Raw genomic sequence first — 18,706 nt, 5'->3', positions numbered from 1 at the left:
TAACCCCCAGCCTGAAGCTGTTAGGTGGCCCCACTGAACTATCCTGTGTGTGGAATGCAGGTGTGGAGTGTGGTCAGGAGTTCCCACCTTACCTGGATGGTGGGGCACTACACCTTAGGAGATGGTGTAGTACATGTGTGGTGACTTAAGCCTCAGGGGCGCCACATACCCCCCGTTAAACACAGCACGTCCGCGGGCTGCAAGACAACAAAAGGTACAATACAGGAACACACAAAAATTTTTAAATGCTGTTTAACAATGCTTATCTAATCTTTCCTAATGTAGGAGGTACATTTCTTAAACGTTACAAACAGACTAACTTCCTATCTTCGTATCAAAAATTTACCTAAGTGCAATTCTTAATTCAAAGTGCTATACTCAACACATTTTCTTTATTACAATTATTCTTTTCTTTTTCTTCTTTCTTTTCTCTCTTTCTCTACTGGATGCAAGACACTGACCATCTACACTTGGCCTGTCACTTGTCACTTTCAATTCTTCAGTCTTTATTCAATTCTCACATTCTATCTCAAAACTTTTCTAATTCTCTGTATCAAATATTCTATAAAAGACCTTTACTTTTCATAAGACACAACATTATCAAATACTTTTTCATAAAACATTCAAAATTCTTGTAAGGTGCTGAACACTGCTCCCAGCCGGGATTTCTTGCAGTGTCCCTTGAGGTAGACATCATTCTTCGAAAAGTGTCCATTCAAAAACATCATCTTCGCAAAGAGTCTTTGTGTAACCATTATCTTAACAAAGGGGTCACATACAGTGGGGAAAAAATGTATTCAGTCAATCAGCAATAGTGCAAGTTCCACCACTTAAAAAGATGAGAGGCATCTGTAATTTACATCATAGGTAGACCTCAACTATGGGAGACAAACTGAGAAAAAAAAATCCAGAAAATCACATTGTCTGTTTTTTTTTCATTTTATTTGCATATTATGGTGGAAAATAAGTATTTGGTCAGAAACAAAATTTAATCTCAATACTTTGTGATATATCCTTTGTTGGCAATGACAGAGGTCAAACGTTTTCTGTAAGTCTTCACAAGGTTGCCACACACTGTTGTTGGTATGTTGGCCCATTCCTCCATGCAGATCTCCTCTAGAGTAGTGATGTTTTTGGCTTTTCGCTTGGCAACACAGACTTTCAACTCCCTCCAAAGGTTTTCTATAGGGTTGAGATCTGGAGACTGGCTAGGCCACTCCAGGACCTTGAAATGCTTCTTACGAAGCCACTCCTTTGTTGCCCTGGCGGTGTGCTTTGGATCATTGTCATGTTGAAAGACCCAGCCACGTTTCATCTTCAATGCCCTTGCTGATGGAAGGAGGTTTGCACTCAAAATCTCACGATACATGGCCCCATTCATTCTTTCATGTACCCGGATCAGTCGTCCTGGCCCCTTTGCAGAGAAACAGCCCCAAAGCATGATGTTTCCACCACCATGCTTTACAGTAGGTATGGTGTTTGATGGATGCAACTCAGTATTCTTTTTCCTCCAAACACGACAAGTTGTGTTTCTACAAAACAGTTCCAGTTTGGTTTCATCAGACCATAGGACATTCTCCCAAAACTCCTCTGGATCATCCAAATGCTCTCTAGCAAACTTCAGACGGGCCCGGACATGTACAGGCTTAAGCAGTGGGACACGTCTGGCACTGCAGGATCTGAGTCCATGGTGGCATAGTATGTTACTTATGGTAGGCCTTGTTACATTGGTCCCAGCTCTCTGCAGTTCATTCACTAGGTCCCCCCGCGTGGTTCTGGGATTTTTGCTCACCGTTCTTGTGATCATTCTGACCCCACGCGGTGGGATTTTGCGTGGAGCACCAGATCGAGGGAGATTATCAGTGGTCTTGTATGTCTTCTATTTTCTAATTATTGCTCCCACAGTTGATTTCTTCAGTCCAAGCTGGTTGGCTATTGCAGATTCAGTCTTCCCAGCCTGGTGCAGGGCTACAATTTTGTTTCTGGTGTCCTTTGACAGCTCTTTGGTCTTCACCATAGTGGAGTTTGGAGTCAGACTGTTTGAGGGTGTGCACAGGTGTCTTTTTATACTGATAACAAGTTTAAACAGGTGCCATTACTACAGGTAATGAGTGGAGGAAAGAGGAGACTCTTAAAAAAGAAGTTACAGGTCTGTGAGAGCCAGAAATCTTGATTGCTTGTTTCTGACCAAATACTTATTTTCCACCATAATATGCAAATAAAATGAAAAAAAACAGACAATGTGATTTTCTGGATTTTTTTTTCTCAGTTTGTCTCCCATAGTTGAGGTCTACCTATGATGTAAATTACAGACGCCTCTCATCTTTTTAAGTGGTGGAACTTGCACTATTGCTGACTGACTAAATACTTTTTTTCCCCACTGTATGTAAAACCAAGAAAGGGCACCTAAAGAGGCACAAACTATTTACAATAAATGTTTTTGGATCAATCAGCGTCTATGATCTCTACAGTTCCATTTCAAAACAACGCTGCCAATCAAAAACTGGGCAACATGATGAACAAAAAGACAAAGGCACAACTGGTGCAACAATCCCTCCTGGGTCACGAGATTTGAAAAAGTATAATTCTTCTACTGGTGATCCCCTCCTGGGGTTCTGGAAGCTGAACTGGAATTGTTCTCAGAGGTGGTATCTTCGTCACGCTGTGGCAAATGGAACCCATGATGTATCTCCATACCTGTCAACTGTCCCTTCCCAATAGGTGGTTCCACTGTTCTGGTACGAGGTCTAGCTCCTAAGGTTCCACAGATTGTCGGCTCTGACAAGCCACTGCCTGGGGACTTGGCAGTGAAGGAATCTCGAGATCACCGTCCCAGAACGATCCAGACCCCCCTCTGGCCTATAGATGTCGGATCGGGCATGCCAGCTCTAGCCGCACCCCTAACAGCATGGTCCTCCTCCTCCTCCCCATCAACCCATTAGGAAGGCCAGGGTATATACCTGGGAGTTCCCGGCGGCGCAGTCTCTGCTCCGGTGCAGGTGTGGGGGTAGCGGGCGCTGCCGGGTGAGATATCGGGAATGGCGGTGGAGCCAATAGCAGCAAAAGCAGCTCCGGTTCTGCGGGGGCAGCTGGCGGGACCTGCGCAGCCGCGCCAGGTCCGAGCAGGGACTCCTCTTCCTACGCTTCAGCTCCCTGGGCTGTGTACAACTCCTCCGGTATCAGCGGCAAAGAAGGGGCAGAGTACGCTGCTGGTGGCATGGCAGCAGCTCCAAGCTCCGTGGGGTCTGCCAAGAAAAGATCCGGAGTAGCAGCGGCGGGTACCGGTGTCGCTAGTACCGCGGGTGTAGGCCCCTCCTGGGCGCGCTGCCGGATCAGTCTCCCCAAGGCCTCCTGCCTCAGCCGCAGCCGGGTGGTCAGCGTGACTATTTCTTCTTCCAAATGCCGACAGTTCATCTCGCGGATCGGGTTGGAGCCGTCAGCCATGGCGCCGGGGGTTTGCACTTCCCCGCACTCCGCAGGCCTCCTTCCCTCACTCTCCAAAATGGCGCTCTGGCGTTCTTCTTGCTCCGCCCTTCTGCTGGCCACTGGCTTCCTCTGCCCCTCCTTCCGGGGACGGCGTCTTCTTCCAGCACCTCCATACCAAGCCAGTATACGAACCCCTCGGGGGGGGTGGGCCATGCATCTGTCACATAGTAATTCAGGCAGGGAACGCCCAAGACTCTTCGCGGCCTTTTCTTAGGACCTCTCATCTCTTCACACCCTTCTTCTCCGCGCCAGCGGCCATTTCTAATGTCCATTTTACAGTCTATTAAATTTGGTCTTCTGCACATTTTCAAAAGTTGTAAATCCAAGGCACACAGAACCCGTTAGCATCGGGTCTCGTCATCCTGTTCGTGACGCCAAAATTGGGTCACCCCGTCTCACCCAGGGCAGCGGGGTACTCGGTACCGGGCCGGTGTCAAGGAGGGAATGTGTCACAGCAGCGGTGACCCGGTCCGTGGCCCTGGGCGTCCAATATCAATGACGATGATGTTAATGGTGTTAAAGTTTATTAGAATAGTTTGTGACACCATCCGTGGTGTTTGGCAAATATGGTGTTAGGCCAACGCTGCATGCAGATCCGCTGGGACTGATGGTGTGGTGGAGCAAAGATGGTGTAGCTCCCCACAGGTGGAGCTGTAGTCCCAGGGCAGTGTAGGTGCAATGGATGAGGAGAGGCGCAGAATGGTATAGATGTTGTTACCCAGGTGTAGCGGTGCTGGAATAACTGGAGGACACCAGGGTGTGCGGTTCCAAGGCTTTACTCACTGTTTGCAGTTCACACACACGCCCGCCTCCGTACTGTGTTCTCCAGATCAGGGCTCCAGCCAACCTCCAGGCCAGATAGGGTTCTCCCTTCCACACTCCGCCAACATGTACCTCTACTGAACGACTCCTCCAATGCGCCTTTAGGTGCGAAGCACTCCAGTACTTAGTTACCCTGGAATGCCTCTCTCTAGGTGTTCCTAGTCTCTACTTGTATGACAGACAGCTGTAGCCTGCTTCGGGGACTCCTCACTGCGTCCCGACTCTCTATTCAGTTGCTGTTGTGTCCCAAGTCTATGATGGGAGCAAGGCGTTAGCGGCTCACTACTCCTCCGATGTCTGTTGCCGGACATAAAGATCCAATTAACCTCGGGAACCGGGCCCCGGCCTATGCGCTCTGGACTGGAAGGGTTCTCTATCTTTCTTCAACCAGCTACCCACCGACCTTCTATTCTCCTTCGTTCCGATCTGTTCTCTCTCTCTTATGGAAGGTTAGGTTATCAATCTTATCAGTCTCTTTCTCTGGTCTTTCTCGTGCCAGCAGCCCAGATCACTGGGACCTGCTGCAGCACGTCCTTCAGACACCCATTTTCTCTCTCTCTCTCTCTCTCTCTCTCCAACTAACTCTCACTCTTCCCACTCTTTTGTATCATCTCACTCCACCCGCCTTCCAGCACATCTCGTGTTACGAAGCAGGGTTCCACGAGGGGTGCTCTGCTAACCCCCAGCTTGAGGCTGTTAGGTTGCCCCACTGAACTATCCTGTGTGTGGAATGCAGGTGTGGAGTGTGGTCAGGAGTTCCCACCTTACCTGGATGGTGGGGCACTACACCTTAGGAGAAGGTGCAGTACCTCTGTGGCGACTGAAGACTCAGGGGCGCCACACGGGCACTGATGGTCCTACAGCAGATACCAGGGGAATAGGAGGCTGTAAATGCCCGACTCCCATCTAAGACTTGAGGCACAACAGCAGCTTGGATAGAGAGCCAGGACTCAGAGAAGGGAGTCCCCGAGAGAGGCTACAGCTGTCTGCCGTGCAAGTACGGTTCTTGGGAACATCTGACAGGAGGAACTTCAGAGTAACTTAGTACTGGAGTGCTTCATTCAAACCAGCGTTAGGAAGGAGACTGCACAGCCCGTCTGCTGAGAGAGAATCCCTGAATTGCTTCCAGGCTAGCCTGCTCCGTTACCATCTGTAATCAGGACCCCGGACTGCAGTTATCAAGTAAAGGTACAGAAATTGCACCCCGCTGTGTCTTGTCTGCTTCCTACCCTTACGGCACTGCTATATCCCTGTGCCAATCACTTCTACACTGTCCTGGGACTACAGCTTCACCTGTGGGGAGCTTTTACACCTTTGCTGCACCCTACCATCATTCCCAGTGGATCTGCATGCAGCGTCGGCTTAACATCTCACTTGCCGAACACCACAGGTGGCGTCACGAACTATTCCATTCCATTAACTACATCCCCCATTACTTGGACGCCCAGGGCCACGGACCGGGTCACCGCTGCTGTGACACATTCCCCTGACACCGGCCCGGTACCGAGTACCCCACAGCCCTGGGGCGACCCAATTTGGCGTCACGAACAGGATTACGGAGCCTGGTACCCCCCGGGTCCTGTGTGCCATAGACTGTGTTTGTGAAAAAGACTGTGCGAAAATTGGCGCCAATTGCCGCCATTGCCGCGCGCGGGGTGAAGAAGGGGCAGGCCTTCGTGGGCGGAGCCTGCTGCAGAGTGCGAAGAAGTGAAGTGCCGCGCAGGAAGAGAGGACAGCGCGAGAGAAGGAGGAGCTGAGGCCTACAGCCCAGAGCGTCGGGCCTGTGAAGCGGCCGCCGGTGAGCTCCCATAACCCCCGGCCCTGGCTAACGTTAACTAGGGGGGGAGGGGATGTCCGTGCCCAACGCCGATGCAGCGGCAGGCGCCGGTGCTAACCCCGTAGCACCGCCAGGAGGAGCGCCCGCCGCAGCGATCTCCATAATGCCGCTATCTATGCCCTACATACCGGGAGCGGCCTGGCTACCGCAGTACTTGGGTGAGTCACATACCCTGAGTGAATTTAAAGAGAGACTGTGCAGTTTGTTTAAAGTATACCCTCTCTCTGAAAGCCAGAAAGTGAATATCCTGATTGGACAGCTAACGGGTGCAGCACAGAGAGAGGTGAAAGCCTGGCAGGACACTGATAAAGAGACTGTTGCAAAGATCCTGGCCAAGCTGAGGAGCACCTTTGACATTCGCCCTGTAGCTGAAATCAAGATGAGGTTCTTTGGTTGTAAACAGAGGGCGCAGGACAGTAGCAGGGATTATGCTCTCAACCTGCAGGAGGCGCTGGGAGCAGTTAAGCAAGTTGATCCTGACAGTGTGAAGGAGGAAGATAAACTGTTAAAGGAGCAGTTCATTGAAGGACTCCTATCCAGTACCCACAGAGGACAGTTGCGTATAATAACCCTGCAAAACCCTGATCTGAACTTTGCTGATTTTAAGGAAAGGGCTATTCGGGTACTGCAGGAGTCCACTGACAGCCGTCCAGCGCCCCCTAGGCACCCAGCGATCACCTACCATCAGGAAGCAATATCTTTTCCTTCCATCCCTGTGGAGGCTGATGCACAGACTCTGGATAAAGATCCAACTGAGGAGTTGCGTCTTCAGGTCCAGGAGTTGACCAAAGGAATGGCTTACTAAAACCGTGCAGTCCCTACAAGTGTCCTCCAAAGACAAGGTCCAGCTTGCTTCCAGTCCAGAGGATGTCACGTGGCTCCGGATGAGGAGAGCCCCGCCACTTCGAGGGAGGAACAACAATCGCTATGACCAGGACGGACGTCCCATCTGTCGTCGCTGCTACAAGGCAGGTCATCTTGCCAGGTCCTGTCCTTTAAACGAGCAACCCCTGGGGCAGAGGGTCAACCCCCAGTAGTAGGATCCCCAGGCCCAAGGAACTGGAGAGCCAAGTATGTGGGAGGGAGACCAATCCTTCCTGTGGTGATTGACGGCATCCCCATGAACGCTTTGCTGGACACTGGCTCCCAGGTGACCACTATGCAGTACATTCTATTACAAGAGATATTGGGCTGATTCAGAGCTTACCCGTGGCCCAACTGATGAACTGACAGTAGTTGCTAGTAATGGTCAGTCTTTACCACAGATAGGATGTAAAGAAATTACTGTTAAAGTTGGGCGGGTAGAGCTAAAGTCTCAAGGTCTAATAGTTGTTGAAATTGATCGACGTGAATGTAATCCCATGATGACTCTTGGTACCAATGTAATTGAAAACTGTCTGTCCGAGGTTATTGTCTTGTTGCAACAGGTGGCTGAGACTGCTGGTTCCGGAGAACAATGAGTCCTGCAGAAGGAGATCCGAACCCTGATGCAAAGGCAACAGGTAGAACTCTCTGGCGGAGAGATTGGCAGCATCAGAGTGAGTGATGCTTTCCCCATTGCAATACCCCCCCGATGTGAAATGTTGGTTTGGTGTCGGGCAGCTATAGGTTTTAGAGGGAGAGATTACCAGGCGTTGGTAGAACCAGTATACTCCGAGAGCAGGCCCACTGTCCTGACAGCCAGAGGGGTGGTTGACATACGAAAGGGGAGAGTACCTGTACGCCTTTTGAATTGTGGGTAAGAGGAAGCAACAATACCTCAGTACGCCACAGTTGCTAAGCTGCTCACCGTTAATAACAACTCTTTGCAGGCAGCAGAACCCTTTGTCTCATCCGATCAGGTGGAGGATAATGGCTCTGTGAAGCAGCCAGATGAGTGGTGTCAGCAACTGCAGGTGGGAACTGACTCTACATGTTCATACCAGAAAAATGGGGTTTACAGAGTGACACAGGAGTATGAGCGGGTATTCAGAAACCACCCACTAGATTTTGGGCAGGCAAAAGGGGTTCAACATCATATCCCCACTGGAGACCATCCACCCATAAAGGAGAGGTAAAGGCCTATACCCCCAAAACAATACCAATGTGCTAAGAGTATGTTGAGGGAGATGAAGGAGGCAGGGGTCATCAGAGACAGTTGTAGCCCCTGGGCAGCTCCAATAGTGTTTGTAAAGAAAAAGGATGGTACCATGAGAATGTGTTTTGATTACAGGAAAATTAACAGCATTACACATAAAGATGCCTACCCATTACCTAGCTGCACTTAAAACTGCTAATTACTTTTCCACCTTGGATCTCACCAGTGGGTATTGGCAGGTTCCCGTGGCAGAGGCAGATAAGAAGAAAACTGCATTTACCACTCCAATGGGTCTCTGTGAGTTCAATTATATGCCATTTGGGCTCTGCACTGCTCCAGGAACATTTCAACGGCTGATGGAGTGCTGCCTGGGACACATGAACTTTGAGATGGTCCTGTTGTACCTGGATGATGTCATTGTTTTATCCAAGACCTATGAAGATCATCTGGAGCACCTGGCTGAAGTGTTTGAAGCTTTGTCCAATTTTGGCCTGAAGGTAAAGCCCTCCAAGTGCCACCTCCTGAAGCCCAAGGTGCAGTACCTCGGTCTTGTGGTCAGTGCAGAAGGTGTGGCACCAGATCCTGACAAGGTCACAGTCATCCGGGACTGGCCGAAGCCCAGCAACCTTCATGAAGTACGCCAATTCCTTGGACTGGTAGGCTACTACCGAAGTTTCATCAAGGGCTTTACTGAAATAGCCACCCCTATGCAAAATCTTCTGGTGGGGCAGTCCAAGAAGACCAAACAGAACAATTCCACCTTTGAATGGACTGAAGAGTTGGAAAGGTCCTTCACCAGATTGAAGATGGCTCTCACAGGAGACGAAGTTCTGGCCTACCTAGATTATGACAAACCCTTTGTGCTGTACACAGATGCCAGCAACGTGGGACTAGGAGCAGTACTGTCGCAGGTACAGAATGGGAAAGAAAGAGTGATCTCCTACGCCAGCAGGAAGCTGCGCCCCACTGAAAGGAACCCTGATAACAACTACAGTTCTTTCAAGCTGGAGTTCCTTGCCATAGTCTGGGCTGTCACCAAAAGGTTCAAACATTACCTAGCCTCCACCAAGTTCACTATCCTCATGGACAACAATCCGTTGACGCATTTGGATACTGCAAAACTAGGTGCACTGGAACAGCGATGGATGGCTCGGCTATCGAACTATGAGTTTACCATCAAGTACCAGGCAGGGCAGCAGTTGTGGAAGGAGAGAGGCCAGCTGTTCATTTATGAAGGGAAGCTGTGTTGGAGGAGTATCAATGCCCGCACTCATGATCTGGTTTGGGAGGTGATAGTCCCTAAGAGAGAGGCATCAATGGTCCTGGCAGCATACCACAATGAAGCTGGACACTTCGGATGGAAGAAGTTGGAAGTATTGCTCCGAGAGAGGTTCTACTGGGCTGGTATGAGGAAAGCCATTGAGAGGCGGTGCCGGGAGTGTGGACAATGTAACCTGCGCAGAAAGGATCGGGGCAGCCAGAGAGCTCCTCTACAGCCAATCATCACCAAGCAGCCCCTTGAGTTGGTAGCCCTGGACCATGTGAAGCTGGTTCCAAGCCGGTCAGGCTACATCTATGCACTTACCATTGTGGACCACTACTCAAGATTCCTGGTAGTTGTGCCTGTCAAAGATCAAACTGCCAGGACAGCAGCCAGAGCATTCCAACAGCACTTCTGTAGACCACATGGGTATCCTGAAAGAGTGTTGACAGATCAAGGTCCAGCTTTCGAGGCAGAAGTGTTCCAAGAATTCTGTAACCTGTATGGTTGTAAGAAGATCCGGACAACGCTGTATCACCCACAGACCAATGGCATGTGCGAGAAGATGAACCAGGTAGTGATGGATCTCCTGAAGACTTTGCCCTTGGAGGAGAGGAATCTGTGGCCAGAGAAGTTGCCCGACCTGGTAGACCTCTACAACCATATTCCAGTGAACTCTACCAACTGTACCCCGGTCTATTTAATGAGAGCAAGACCTAGTAAGCTGCCTATTGACTTAGACATGGGAGTCCTGACACCTGAGGTAGCGTCCCCAGATGCTTATTGGGACACGGAGAGGCAGCAACAGTACAGAAGAGTTCAAGAATATATGGAGAAGAGTTTGGCCCAGGCAAGACAAAAGCAGGAGAAGCTTTACAATCAAAATGCACCTGCTGTTCCTTTGTGGCCGGGAGAGCAAGTCTTGAAAAGAAAGAGAAGATTGCACAAATTGGATGATCAGTGGGAAGCTGAACCTTATACCATTCTGCCCTCGAACTTTGATAATACTAAGGTATGCCTTGTTAGTAAAGATGGAGGAGAGACCTCAGCAGCGGTATCGAGAGATCATTTGAAGTTGTGTCCTGACCAATTAAAAGAAAGAAGAGAAGAACCAGATAACATCCAGCCTATAGTGGAAGAAGACAAGGTCAGCACAGTGCTTGGAGAATTCCGTGCGAATTGGACTAAAGTGAATGATGCTATAGTTGTGCCAGTGTTGTTGTTTCCCCAATTGGTAGCACAGGAAAATGTGACTCAAGAGAATCAGGAAAATCGGGTAGCAGATGCCACACCAGCAGTGGAGCCAGAGAACCCTCGCCCTGCCAGTGGTGAACCTGTTATGCCCTTGGTGAGTCTAAGAGTTCACAATCAGTCTAGTATCCCTGTGTTACGTAGAACCCCCAGTAGTGTATCCAGTACATTACCCACTACACCAGTCTTACGCAGGTCTACCCGCACCACACAAGGTATACCACCACTTTGATATCGCATATAGCAAAATAAATGTAAATGTTGAAATTGTAAATGTAAATATGTAACTGTTTTTCAAGTTTTGTGCCTACAGGTAACCTGTAAGAGTTTCCTTTGGAATTTGTTTTATGGACACTGAACCACAGGACTTGTGTGTGGTCAAAAACTTTCACCATTTGCCCAGGAATGGACCATGGACATTGATGCTGGAGTTATCATCATAGGACCATTTTTGAAGCACTTGTTTTTTGTACATTTTTCCTTTTTACAAATCGTGTACAATTATTATTGTGTCACTGTTTATATGTTTTTCATGTTTTTGCTCAGCCCAGGAGTGCTGACTTGCACTAGGGGGGAATGTGGTGCCCCCAGGATTATGGTCACCACAGAGGCTTTGCCTTCCTCCAGAGGAGGGTAATGCCAGGCTTGGAGGCAATGATGGGTCTCTCTCGCAGTCAATCCATACATGCAACACAGTTCCACTCCGGGCCAGCAGGGGGAACTCTGAACCAGGAAGGGGAGGGGTGCCCTCTGAGGGCCAAGAGGAAGGAGTGGTCAGTTAGTGTGCAGACGTGTAGAGAGAAGCTGGAGGTTGAGCTGCGGAAGGCGAGCTCCCTCAGCTTGAGAGCGCACAAACTGGAGCCTGGTCTCCACGGCTGTACGGACACTGACGGTCCTACAGCAGATACCAGGGGAGTAGGAGGCTGTAAATGCCCGACTCCCATCTAAGACTTGAGGCACAACAGCAGCTTGGATAGAGAGCCAGGACTCAGAGAAGGGAGTCCCCGAGAGAGGCTACAGCTGTCTGCCGTGCAAGTACAGTTCTTGGGAACATCTGACAGGAGGAACTTCAGAGTAACCTAGTACTGGAGTGCTTCATTCAAACCAGCGTTAGGAAGGAGACTGCACAGCCTGTCTGCTGAGAGAGAATCCCTGAATTGCTTCCAGGCTAGCCTGCTCCGTTACCATCTGTAATCAGGACCCTGGACTGCAGTTATCAAGTAAAGGTACAGAAATTGCACCCCGCTGTGTCTTGTCTGCTTCCTACCCTTACGGCACTGCTACATCCCCGTGCCAATCACTTCTACACTGTCCTGGGACTACAGCTTCACCTGTGGGGAGCTTTTACATCTTTGCTGCACCCTACCATCATTCCCAGTGGATCTGCATGCAGCGTCGGCTTAACATCTCACTTGCCGAACACCACAGGTGGCGTCACGAACTATTCCATTCCATTAACTACACCCCCCATTACTTGGGCGCCCGCTGATAATTGATATTACACAAAGAGGGATATCACAAAAGCATGCTGCCAGCATAATACCATCAGTGGGCGATTGTAGAAAAAAAACGATAAAAATAAATAAATAACCCCTAATAAGCAGAGATACATGCACAAAGATAACGCCTAGTAAAACAACATATGTGGTGCACATTAAGCCCAAAGTGCAAAGTAATACATAATAAAGGAACAATAATCCTGAATGGAATCTCAGCAAGCTAGATACATCACCCTACAACGGTCAAGACAGAAAAATAGGTCAGTCGTCCCGTCATCTAAATGGCGGCAGTGCGGTCAAAGTGGTATTGAGAGTCCATGGAGGAGACCCATGTATGATTATACATTTTATCTAATATTGATGTGATGGTGCCCACTTGATCTTCTCTTATTTAAAGTATGAGACGTGACAAATGCCAGATGTTCCACCGAAAAACCCTGCATCTCCTGTGTCAACCTGGAAACTTTTTTACCAAGCGGATCCATTACCAGAGAAAAAAAATGCAAAATCTGCTTTAAATGTGTTGGTCAGCTATAATGTAACATGCTGCTGCAGTGCTGTGCAGCACAACCTCCACCAGGGGCTGATGGTGAGGTAAGAGAGGTTGCCCACACACACAGCGAAGTAACGCAGAGCAACAGCACAGGTGTCACAGGTAATGAAAGAGTGGTCAGACTAGCCGAAGTCAGCAACTGTAAGGAGCAGAAGTACCAAGGGAGACAGCAAGTGCGTAGTCAGGGACGAGCGAGAAGTCAGGATCTATCAGGAATGTGGTATCAGAAACGTAAGGCGTAAGCTGTGGTCAGGGTACAAGCCAGAGGGTCAAAAGCCAGTCTGAAAGCATGGTATCAGAAATAGAAAAACCAGAAGCAGAGTCCAGAGATCAAGCCAAGTCATACACAAGTCCAGGTAATCAGGGGCAGGAGGCACACTAAAGGAATACAGGTCAGAGGCACTAGCTTGGAAGGTTGTAATATAACTGACGCTGGCCCACAGGCTGCAGAGGACTGAAATAGCCAAGCCAGCTCCAGAACAAGGCAGAGGGATTAACCCTCGCTTGACCAGTTCAAAGAGAAGACAGCAGAAAACAAACACTGGACTGGATCATAACATCATCCACATTAGATAAAAGTCGACTAATCCTGCTGAATTCAGCACAATTGTATAACAATATAATCCATAGAGGGAATTGCTCCCTAATTGCAGATGTTCTGGGAAAGGATTGGGTATGTTTGATTTTAACATTCCAAATCCCAATCTACTGTTCCAGCAGGAGATGTTATTCCAATAGGCTTATTCCGCTCCATCCACTGTAATACACGTTTTCTTGGTGGAGTATGGAAAAATATCTCAGGAACAGAAAATGGATCTTTCCAATTATTCCTTTATTTCATCATCATTGGAAAGTTACAAACAAGAAGTCATGGCGACCTTTACATTACAGATGTAAAAAGAAGTGGTAGTTCTGCAAGTCCTAGATGTTAATATGGAGGGTAGCGTTGAGCGACTTTGGTCGGATCGGGTTTCGTGAAACCCGAATGAAACAAAATTTGATTACAATAAATGGGAGAGAACAACCAATCCGTCAGGAAAAAAGACCGTAATATAATAATGAAGAACCTGAGGCTACAAAAAATTCTTTCGATTTTCGTAGTTTTTTATTATAGATAGCAGTCACACAATAACCCAACGTTTTGGCCGTGCTGGCCTTTCTCAATGGTATCTTATCTAAATAAAATGTGAGATAAACAACAAATCACAATTATTAATTTGCTTACAAAAAAACATAAATTGCTGACTGATATTTACTAAATGTAAATATATAATAATATTATGACAATCCAAAATGATGTTATATATAAGAAAGGCATATACCATTGGAAACAGGTAGCATAAACAAATACATTCTTTTTCCATATAGCAAGTGGCTACAACCTAAGGCAGTTTCTGGTATCACAATAGTGTAATATATGCAATAGGATATATATAATAATAAGGTATATGTAAAAAAAAAAAAACATTTATACCTGTGTGGCTATAATTAGGGAGTTCAGATTTCTGAGGAGAAATAGGAAAAAGGAAAAATAATTTTTTATATATATAAAAAAAAGGTGAAATCCAAGGAAGGGCATTATACCTGTAACGACCTCATCAGAAATCAGTCCCAAAATGTGACCAACATGCAAGTGAAGTATGCGGAAAGACAGGACAGCGCCGCAGTCAGTCAGTCTTCTCTTTCTCTTATGCCTCTGCAGACCTAATCGCGGGAGTATGGTATTCACTTTTCTGGTTCCATTAGTGACTGGATATCAATTATGTGTCTCAAATTAATAAATATATACATAAAATAATTTTCTTTGACATTCATTTTTTTCTTTTTCTTCATCTCATGATACTTAAATGTCTCCCTATATAAATGTGACCTCATTGAGATGCGTCCTTTTATGTATATTATGGTTGGTATTTACCACCATATTCTCTCCTATCATGTCTTTCTGATCATTTTATATGGTATATATACTATTGCACTGAGCATGAATCTTTTTTTGGGGGTTGTAATGTTTTATAATCTTGATACAGGACTTAGTTGCCATATCGCTCTACATAGTCCCTCTTCCGGTTTAATATGCCCCATTTCCGTCCTTGGGATAGGACGGCGCATGCGCGACTGTAGTATGAACTTCGGTCTTTCAGTTATACTACCTCCACGGTCTATATGGTTTAAAATATCCCGGTTACCCTCATACACCTTTGCGCATATGATTGCGCCATCCACAGTCAATTTTTGATGTTATCTTTTCTTCCCTCTGATATGCCCCATGTGTGTATAAGGTGTACAGAGCGTGGCCGCATGTGTACAAGGTTTACGGAGCAGAGCCGCATGTATACGAGGTTTACGTAGTGGAGCCATGTGTGTACTGAGTGGAGCTGTGTGTGCGCGAGGTGTACGGAGCGGAGCCGTGCGTGTATGAGGTGTGCAGAGCCATGTGTGTACAAGGTGTATGGTGGGGTGCATTTATACCCCCCCACCATCCCGGATCCAGCAGGACAGTCCCGATTTTGAGTTTGCCCCACTGCCCCGACCGGGAAGTTACTTTTCCCACGGACACAGGAGTACACGGCAAAGCCCCGAGGAGCACTTTAAAATTTGCACGTGACATTCCACCGGAAATGACGTGCTGGAAGTTGACCGGATATTAGGTAATTTTGAGAGGAGATTGTGAAGGAACCATGGAGGCACTTCAGGGAATGCTTCAGATCCATCACTGTGTCCTCCTCCGACAGCATGGACGGTGGGATTGCCTTGGACTTGGGGATGTTGGCCATGTGAGCGGATCATGATATGTCCTGCATCAGGAGATCAGGTGGGCACTAAAATGTGAACCAGGCTGCTATATTATCTTTATAGAATATTTCCTTCTCTCTCCTCTTCCTTTCTCTCTCTGTTCTTTCACTCTGTTCTTTCTTTCCCCTCTTTCTTTCTCTCTGTTCTTTCTTCCCCCTCTTTCTTTCTCTCTGTTCTTTCTTTCCCCTCTTTCTTCTTTCTTTCTCTCTGTTCTTTCTTTCCCCTCTTTCTTCTCTCTCTCTGTTCTTTCTTTCCCCTCTTTCTTTCTCTCTGTTATTTCTTTTGCTCTGTTCTTTCTTTCTGTTTTCTTTTCTCTCTCTCTCTGTTTTCTTTCTTTTCCTCAGTACCAGTCAGTGTGCCAACAGTACCAGCCACTGTGCCCATAATGCCAGCTACTGTACCCATAATGCTAGCCATTGTGCACTCGGTACCAGTCAGTGTAATCAGCAGTGCTAAATGGGTACTGTTGGGGCATGGACATGGGTGTGAATAGTTATGAAATGGGTGTGGTCGTTGTTGTGGCCTAAATTTTGCCACGGCACGCTGCGCACGCCGCAGCCTTTGTCCCTCTTTCCTTTCTTAAAAAGTTGGGAGGTATGCCTACAGCTGGGACAATATTATTTATGTGCATAGTAACCCTAATGATCTTATACTGTATCTTTACAAGATTTATAATTGTATTGACTGCAGTCCAGGTATAAAATATAACTTAACATAGTTGTTTAGTTCATTTTTGTTATTTTATGTATTTTGTGAAAATTGTTGCTTTTGTAATTCATATTTTAACAGTATTTAACCCATGATGATATGACTACTAGTGTATAAACAAGTGGGGAATATTACTTTAAGAACTGGGGTAGCACAATTAGGCCGCCTACTGGTAAGGGAAGAGATGCCTTGTGTGTTCTCTGAGAGTCAACTGTGCTTCAATTTGAGTTAAATGTTGATTGACCTTGAGATATGCTGGTTACAATACCGATGTCATCAAGTGGGGTAGATCGTTATACCTAATGAATTGCTATGGTTGTTTTAGTTGCCTTATTAATGGGGTGCAACCAGGAGGAGGAGGAAGAGAAGCAGCTTTTGTACCCATTGAGACAAATAGCTCTGTTGATGCTCTACATGTATTCTGAAGTTGTTTTTGATAAATGGAATCCATTTCCTTTAATGTTCACATGAAAAAAGTCTATTTGCAGTTGAAACTTCTTTGTAACTTTTCAATGACGATGCAATAAAGAAAGTTTTGGAAATATCCAGTGCCTTTTTGTTCCTGAGTTGAGCCGAGCGAGAGGTGGAGAGTCAATCCCAAGAAACATGGAGTTAGTTACAGTAATGGTTCAGAGATTTAAATTTCGGTTGGCAAAACAGCTGTCAGCTCCTTTGGAGGCCCACCGCGTAATCCCACCAAGAGGTTCCACAATCGAGTTTATGAACCTGACATTGAGCTAAGTGCTGCACTAAGTGCAATCTTCATCAGTCCCATAGACTTGGTATGGAGAGGCAGTGCGGATGGTCAACTGTTGCTCCATTGATACAGGTCACTTGTTCATCAGGACACAATGTAACCACGTTATCATTCCAACAGCTGATAGATCAGTAATTGAGCTCAGTGCTGCAATACACAAAATGGACCTATGTACATTGGTGTTAAACCTCACTTACGTGGAGAGAGCGTCGAGTTTTCCATACAGCCAACTATTACGAGCTTCTGACACCAGTAAAGTGATCACATTGTCTTTTGAAAACTGCAGCATGGGAGGGTTTCCTCTTGATTTATGGTCTACAATGGCCTGGACCTTCCTATTTCCAGCATTCGCTGCTGCTGCAACTGCAGCTACTGCTACTTCACCAAAGGAATTAGAACGACTACTGCTTAAAGTTCCTAAACAAAAAAAAAGAGTGAAAAACTTTTTTAATATGTTCAGGCAGAAAAGAATAAGACCAGAAATGAACGTGTTTGACCTACCATTAGACGGTATTCTACGCAGACCTCTTGTAGTATGTTCAACAGGACCTCTCTTACTATTCTGGTCTTGACGAGTGACAATGGATACAACATCCACTACAGATCTTACTGTCTGAATGATAAATAAACATTTATTTGAGAATATTGCCCATTAAAGAGAACTTGTCATTTTCCCCAAATAGCTGTCCAGGCACCTTAGTGAAAACATGGCACCTGGTACAAAATGAGCTTTATTCTCTTGGGAGCCACCAGTTTTCAAAGTACAGATCCTGGGTGCACCCTTGGTGTGGCCAAACATTTAAGTGCAGCTTCCCACCTATTATTTTCTCTCTATCATCTTCACCCTACCCATCTTCTTTGATTGACAGCTTTGGCTTTATAAAGACAGAAAAGGTCGGGGATAAATGGATAACAAGTAGGTGGGAAGGTGCACTTAATTGTTTGGCCTCGCCATGATGCACCGAGTGCCTGTACTTGGTTTGTACAGTTATTCTGTGCTGACCAAACTTTTTTTCCATCATAGAAATGTGACAAAAAACTGCAAGGCACTCAGGAAACAATAAGTTTGCGATTGGTGCACAAGTAGGGTATCCGGCCCGTTATATAGAATAATAATAAACTTTGCACTCAAACTGGTGAAAAAAACGATAGTTCCATTTTATTGGCATCCAAAAATGTTACTCTAAACATTTTCGGTCAGACACTAGGCCTTCATCAGAGAATTACTTAGAGATTGCTGTTAGAACATACATAAAAGAAAAAGACATAATCATAATCAAATATCAATTGATGCCCAATAACAAAAAAAGAAAAAAGAAGAAAGAAGAGAAAACACAAAGCATAATACGTCTGATCAGTGTTTTTCTATATAACTTGGACTCTGGAGTCTGATCCTAGGTAATCCATATGCATAAGTCTCTCTGTGAATGGTATATACAAAGAACAGCATTAAGGAAAAAACACCCATATCCGCATTCTTGTGGACACATAGCATCCATATAGGGGACATATATAGAACTTATATCAGGTGGAGAAAGGATATAAAGTGCTCCGGAATATGCAGTGACTTCAGTGAAGATCATGACAGGACCTATGAGCTCTAAGGTTGTGCTTATTGTGGATTTTGTGCATTGGTCCTCCTGAGAGGAAAAAAAACAACAT

At 46.5% G+C, this 18,706-nt stretch overlaps 1 protein-coding gene across 1 annotated transcript in view; it reads right to left on the bottom strand.

Moving 5' to 3' along the window:
• Nucleotides 1-18,468, bottom strand: part of LOC141052233 (BAR/IMD domain-containing adapter protein 2-like) — a 36,388-nt gene extending 17,920 nt beyond the window's left edge. The window contains exons 1-2 of the mRNA XM_073549422.1: nucleotides 17,546-18,468; nucleotides 17,242-17,461 (exon numbers count right to left, since the gene is read on the bottom strand). Coding sequence (XP_073405523.1) covers nucleotides 17,242-17,333 — 92 coding nt within the window. The 5' untranslated portion in view covers nucleotides 17,334-17,461; nucleotides 17,546-18,468. The remainder of the gene's footprint in view (nucleotides 1-17,241; nucleotides 17,462-17,545) is intronic.
• Between the last annotated feature and the right edge of the window lie 238 nt (nucleotides 18,469-18,706).

The sequence above is a fragment of the Dendrobates tinctorius genome, unplaced genomic scaffold (genome assembly GCF_039654945.1).
Source record: "Dendrobates tinctorius isolate UK_male_01 unplaced genomic scaffold, ASM3965494v1 ptg000159l, whole genome shotgun sequence".
Taxonomy (NCBI): domain Eukaryota; kingdom Metazoa; phylum Chordata; class Amphibia; order Anura; family Dendrobatidae; genus Dendrobates; species Dendrobates tinctorius.
This window is presented reverse-complemented; position numbering and strand designations above follow the sequence as displayed.